Source organism: Marmota flaviventris, chromosome 3 (assembly GCF_047511675.1).
Source record: "Marmota flaviventris isolate mMarFla1 chromosome 3, mMarFla1.hap1, whole genome shotgun sequence".
In the NCBI taxonomy this organism is placed as follows: Eukaryota; Metazoa; Chordata; class Mammalia; order Rodentia; family Sciuridae; genus Marmota; species Marmota flaviventris.
Genome location: NC_092500.1, coordinates 9,208,750 through 9,213,772, shown reverse-complemented (window position 1 = coordinate 9,213,772; position 5,023 = coordinate 9,208,750). Strand labels below are relative to the sequence as shown.

Below are 5,023 nucleotides of genomic sequence, written 5' to 3'. Positions count from 1 at the left end.
AGGGTCTCCAGGGTGAGGGTCTCTGTCCTATCTCAGATGGATGAATAGATAGGGAACAGCCCCCACCCTCTGCAGTGCAGGATGGGACCCCAGTGGGTAGGGTTAGCCTGCTGGCCCCTCCCCTGGGGCAGTACAGCATTTCCATGGAGCGTTTCCAGGTTGCACATTGCTTCTGGAGCAAATCCTAGCCCTGCAGTTGGTCCAGTCAGGGTGGGCCAGGCGGAGAAGCAGCCGGCTGAGGGGTAGCCCTGGTGGCTTGGGATCTCTGGGGACAAGGGCTGTGGGAGCAAGGGGCAGTTTCCTTGACCCTGGGACTTCCAGGGGCTTTGGTGCTGCCGGTGGACCCTTAGGGGGCAGGAGGTGGGTGACTCTATGCAGGACGGTCTCAAACATGGTGCCAACAGTAAAGGCTCCCCCTCCACCCTGCCCTCACCTGTCCTCCCTAGGAGAAGAGCCCCAGGCTGCCCCTGACGGTCTACTCTCTCCTTTTTTCGCAGGATGAAGATGAGACGCTACAAGCTCTTTTTCATGTTCTGTATGGCCGGCCTGTGCCTCATCTCCTTCTTGCACTTCTTTAAGACCCTGTCCTATGTCACCTTTCCCCGAGAACTGGCCTCTCTCAGCCCTAACCTCGTGTCCAGCTTCTTCTGGAACAATGCCCCCGTTACACCTCAGGCCAGCCCTGAGCCAGGTGGCCCGGACCTGCTGCGAACCCCACTCTACTCCCACTCGCCTCTGCTCCAGCCTTTGTCCCCCAGCAAGGCCACCGAGGAACTCCACCGGGTGGACTTTGTGCTGCCTGAGGACACCACCGAGTATTTTGTGCGCACCAAAGCGGGGGGCGTGTGCTTTAAGCCAGGGACCAAAATGCTGGATAAGCCACCCTCAGGGCGGCCCGAGGAGAAGCCCGAGGGGGCGTACGGCCCCTCCACCCGGGGCCCGCGGCGCCCTCCCCGGCACACGCTGACGGCCCGGGAGCGCGCGAGCAGGCAGGGCGCGCGGCGCAAGTGGGTGGAGTGCGTGTGCCTGCCCGGCTGGCACGGGCCCAGCTGCGGGGTGCCCACGGTGGTGCAGTACTCCAACCTGCCCACCAAGGAGCGGCTGGTGCCCAGGGAGGTGCCGCGGCGCGTCATCAACGCCATCAACATCAACCACGAGTTCGACCTGCTGGACGTGCGCTTCCACGAGCTGGGCGACGTGGTGGACGCCTTCGTGGTGTGCGAGTCCAACTTCACGGCCTACGGGGAGCCGCGGCCGCTCAAGTTCCGCGAGATGCTGACCAACGGCACCTTCGAGTACATCCGCCACAAGGTGCTCTACGTCTTCCTGGACCACTTCCCGCCCGGCGGCCGGCAGGACGGCTGGATCGCCGACGACTACCTGCGCACCTTCCTCACGCAGGACGGCGTCTCGCGCCTGCGCAACCTGCGGCCCGACGACGTCTTCATCATCGACGACGCCGACGAGATCCCGGCGCGCGACGGCGTCCTCTTCCTCAAGCTCTACGACGGCTGGACGGAGCCCTTCGCCTTCCACATGCGCAAGTCGCTCTACGGCTTCTTCTGGAAGCAGCCGGGCACCCTGGAGGTGGTGTCGGGCTGCACGGTGGACATGCTGCAGGCCGTGTACGGGCTGGACGGCATCCGCCTGCGCCGCCGCCAGTACTACACCATGCCCAACTTCCGCCAGTACGAGAACCGCACCGGCCACATCCTGGTGCAGTGGTCGCTGGGCAGCCCCCTGCACTTCGCCGGCTGGCACTGCTCCTGGTGCTTCACGCCCGAGGGCATCTACTTCAAGCTCGTGTCCGCCCAGAACGGCGACTTCCCCCGCTGGGGTGACTACGAGGACAAGCGGGACCTCAATTACATCCGGAGCTTGATCCGCACCGGCGGCTGGTTTGACGGCACGCAGCAGGAGTACCCGCCCGCCGACCCCAGCGAGCACATGTATGCCCCCAAGTACCTGCTCAAGAACTACGACCAGTTCCGCTACCTGCTCGACAACCCCTACCAGGAGCCCAAGAGCACGGAGGAAGGCGCGCGGAGCAAGGGCCCCCGCGAGGGAAGGCCAGCGGGCGCCAGGGGCCAATCGGACGTGGTGGAAGGCTAGGGCTGCGCGGTCGCATAGGCAGATGGCAGTGAGGGGTGGTGGCTACCCCCAGAGTTCTGGCCTCCTGCCGGCTTGGGGCTTCTTGGGAGGACCAGGAGTAGGTGGGTGATCTTCCCTGTGCAAGTCCTTGTGCGTCAAGATCAGGTCTCTAAGCTCAAAAAAGAAGAAAAAGGAAATCCTTCCTGCCAGGACACGGGAGCAAGCCAGACAACTCCGCAGTCCTTCTGCTGCCAAGAGGGCGGTGGCCAGGAGGTGCTACTGGAGAGTGCAGCAGGTGGCACGGAAGGGAGCCTGCAGGGACTCACCAGGCAGCCACGTGGGGGCTGCAGCCTGGGGGAGAGAAGACGGCCTTGGGCTTCCTGGGGCCTGGGACGTGCAGTGAGATCAGGACATCCCAGGAGGCCTTGGGCTCTGTAAATAAGTGCGTTTGGGTCCAGGAGCAAGAGGGGGTACCTAGTGGGAGGGCAGGGAGCATGGCATGGAGCTGAGAGGAGCACTAAGGGGGCTTCACAGTGTCCTTGGAGTTCTAGGCCTGAGGGATTTGAGGCCTCCCGCTGCCTGCCCCCTCCCCGCGGAGGTAGGCTGGGACCCTGGCCTTGACGGTCCCTCTTGCCTTTCATATTGCTGCCCGTGGGCTGCCTCGCAGGGAGCCGCAGTCCAGTTCTCAGGTGGGATGAGAGCAGGGGCCAGGGGGATGGGGAGCTTAGTAGAGGGTCCCAGAGAGGGGAGACCCACATGAGGCCTCTCCCTCCACACACCCGTGGCCCCAGCCTGCCTCCGTCCCAGGGGCAGTCACTCTTGTGCCCCTCCTTAGGGCTGATTAGGGTCCAGGAAGGGGCCATGAGGCTCTTCTGGGCCCAAAAGGGACATTAAGGCCAGTTATATGTCAACCCGTTCCTCTTAGTTTGCCTTGGGAGAGGGAAGGTGTTTGTGGGAGTAGGTTCTAAGCTGTTGTAAGTAAAGAGACTGAAATTCAAGCAAGACAAGCTCGTGGGTGGTTCATTGTCCACAGGGAGATGGTTGAGGCCACAGGGCGGCTCTGCTTCCTTCAGCCGCACCTTCCAAGTCTGGATACAGGGCTGCTCTGGAGCCCCCTATCAGGGGGCTGGGAAAGGCACTTTTCCCATTAAGGACAGGAGCCAGGAATCCAGTCATTTTCATGGCATCTCATTGGCCACAGCTTGGAGACTGGGGTATGTAATCTCTGGGCTCCTGGTGCCCGGCCTCGACTTGGGAGAAGAGGCTCTTAGGGTGGATGTGGGGAAGGGGCAGAAATGACTGTTTGAGTCGTAGGGTCCTGCTCTCCGTTGTCCAGAGCTTCTAGAATGAGCCGTTCCCACTCTCCTGTCCGCACAGGGCCAGGGTACAGCAAGAGCCTGCAGGTCGGGGGAGGGCGGCACGCCCCCCCGCCCCTGACCCCCCTCAGCCGTTCCCGTGATGCCCGTGTGCAGAGGCTGCCTGTGGAATGGGCCGTGTTGTGTGTGCGTGTGTATTTACGGGCATGGGTGCATGCTGGTGTGTATTGTCCACGTCTGTATCGACGGTCCCCGTATGTAGGTGCTTGTGTGTAGGAGTGGGAGTCCCGGTCCTGGACCTGGAGCCTGTGGCCACACTTCCCATGGCTCCCCCAGATGACCGAGGCAGAAAGCCCATGGAGAGCCCAGAAAACAAAGCTGAAGGGGATGCAGGGTGTCTGTCTGTCTGTCTGTCAGTCTGAGGAATGAGAATTGTCCCGGTCTGAGGGCCGAAAGCTGCGAGCCCTCTACCCCTCAGCCTCTCTGGCCCCACTGTGCCTCCTGATCCCCACACCCGGTGGGTTTTGGGGGGAGTCTTACTGGAGGGTTCCTGATGGGCTGGGAGAACAGGGGTCTCTGCTGCCACTGCTCTGTCTGGGGACGTGCCAGGTGTAGACATGGTGAGGGAGCTGGCCTCAGCAGCTCGGGGCAGGCATGGAGCAGGCTGAGAGGGCTCCATGGCTCCTCTCTGCCTCCGTCTAGTGGACACCCCCGAGGGAACCCCTCCTTTGAAGTCATAGAACCTCTCTCCTTGGTTCCTCTTGGGGCTGAGTCTTGGCTCTAGAAGTCAGGCTTCGGTTGAGGCAGGGGCCACCTCTGCTGGCCCTGTGACAGGCGGTCTCTGGGGGCTTCTGCATCATTCCTGAGCCTCAGCCCAGGGCCTCCCTCCTGATGGCTTCCTGGCCCCCCAGCCCTGCTCAGCTGCTTCAGGGATGGCCCTCCCAGGGCAGCTGCGGCCCCTGGCCCCAGGCACGGCCTGGACTCGGGGAAGAACAGGAGAAACTCAGGCCCGTGCGGTCCTCCTCGCTTCTCCCACCACGCGGAGGGCACGCTCGGCCAGAAGTGGAGACCAGGCCTTGGGTGCAGAGGGCAGCCGTGAGAACCAGGGCCAGGACGTGGGGTGAGAGTTCCACATATGACCACAGCATACACTGGGAATTTGGGGGGCAGGGGATCCCCAGGGCTGTTCCCCAATATGAAAGAAAACCAAACAATGTGATCCGCAGGACACCACTGCCCTGTCACCATATCCAGGTCTCCCCAGCAACCACTGGCCCCTGACCTCCAGACTGGGGTGGGCTGTCTGTGTCAGCATCCAGCAGGCCTCGTCCACCTGGGGGTCACAGGGTTCTAGGGACAGGTGCGGGAGAGCTTTAGGGCAAAGGTGAGATTCTGAGTGGGGACACAGGACTTGCCCAGGCAGAAGGCAGGACCCTGGGAAATGTGTAATTTAAGGACACCAAGAATAATAATAGTATTATTTTTTTTGTAAAGGAAAATCAATATGTACATTCTGAAATCATTTTCTCTGTAAATGGTTGAATTTCATTTCACCCTTAAAGGGATGCTTAAAGGAGAAGATAATATTATTAATAAAAACAGCTGCGAAGTCTGAA

The 5,023-nt window shown here is 61.5% G+C and overlaps 1 protein-coding gene across 1 annotated transcript; it reads left to right on the top strand.

Moving 5' to 3' along the window:
* The first annotated feature begins 498 nt into the window (after nt 1-498).
* On the top strand, nt 499-5,023 carry Mgat3 (beta-1,4-mannosyl-glycoprotein 4-beta-N-acetylglucosaminyltransferase). The gene has a single exon (XM_027930102.2). The coding sequence runs from the start codon at nt 499-501 to the stop codon at nt 2,110-2,112; it is 1,614 nt and encodes a 537-aa protein (XP_027785903.2). The 3' UTR covers nt 2,113-5,023.

Bases quoted from the DNA above. Each gene is read 5' to 3' on its own strand.
- Mgat3 (XM_027930102.2), top strand. From the start codon at position 499: ATGAAGATGAGACGCTACAAGCTCTTTTTCATGTTCTGTATGGCCGGC.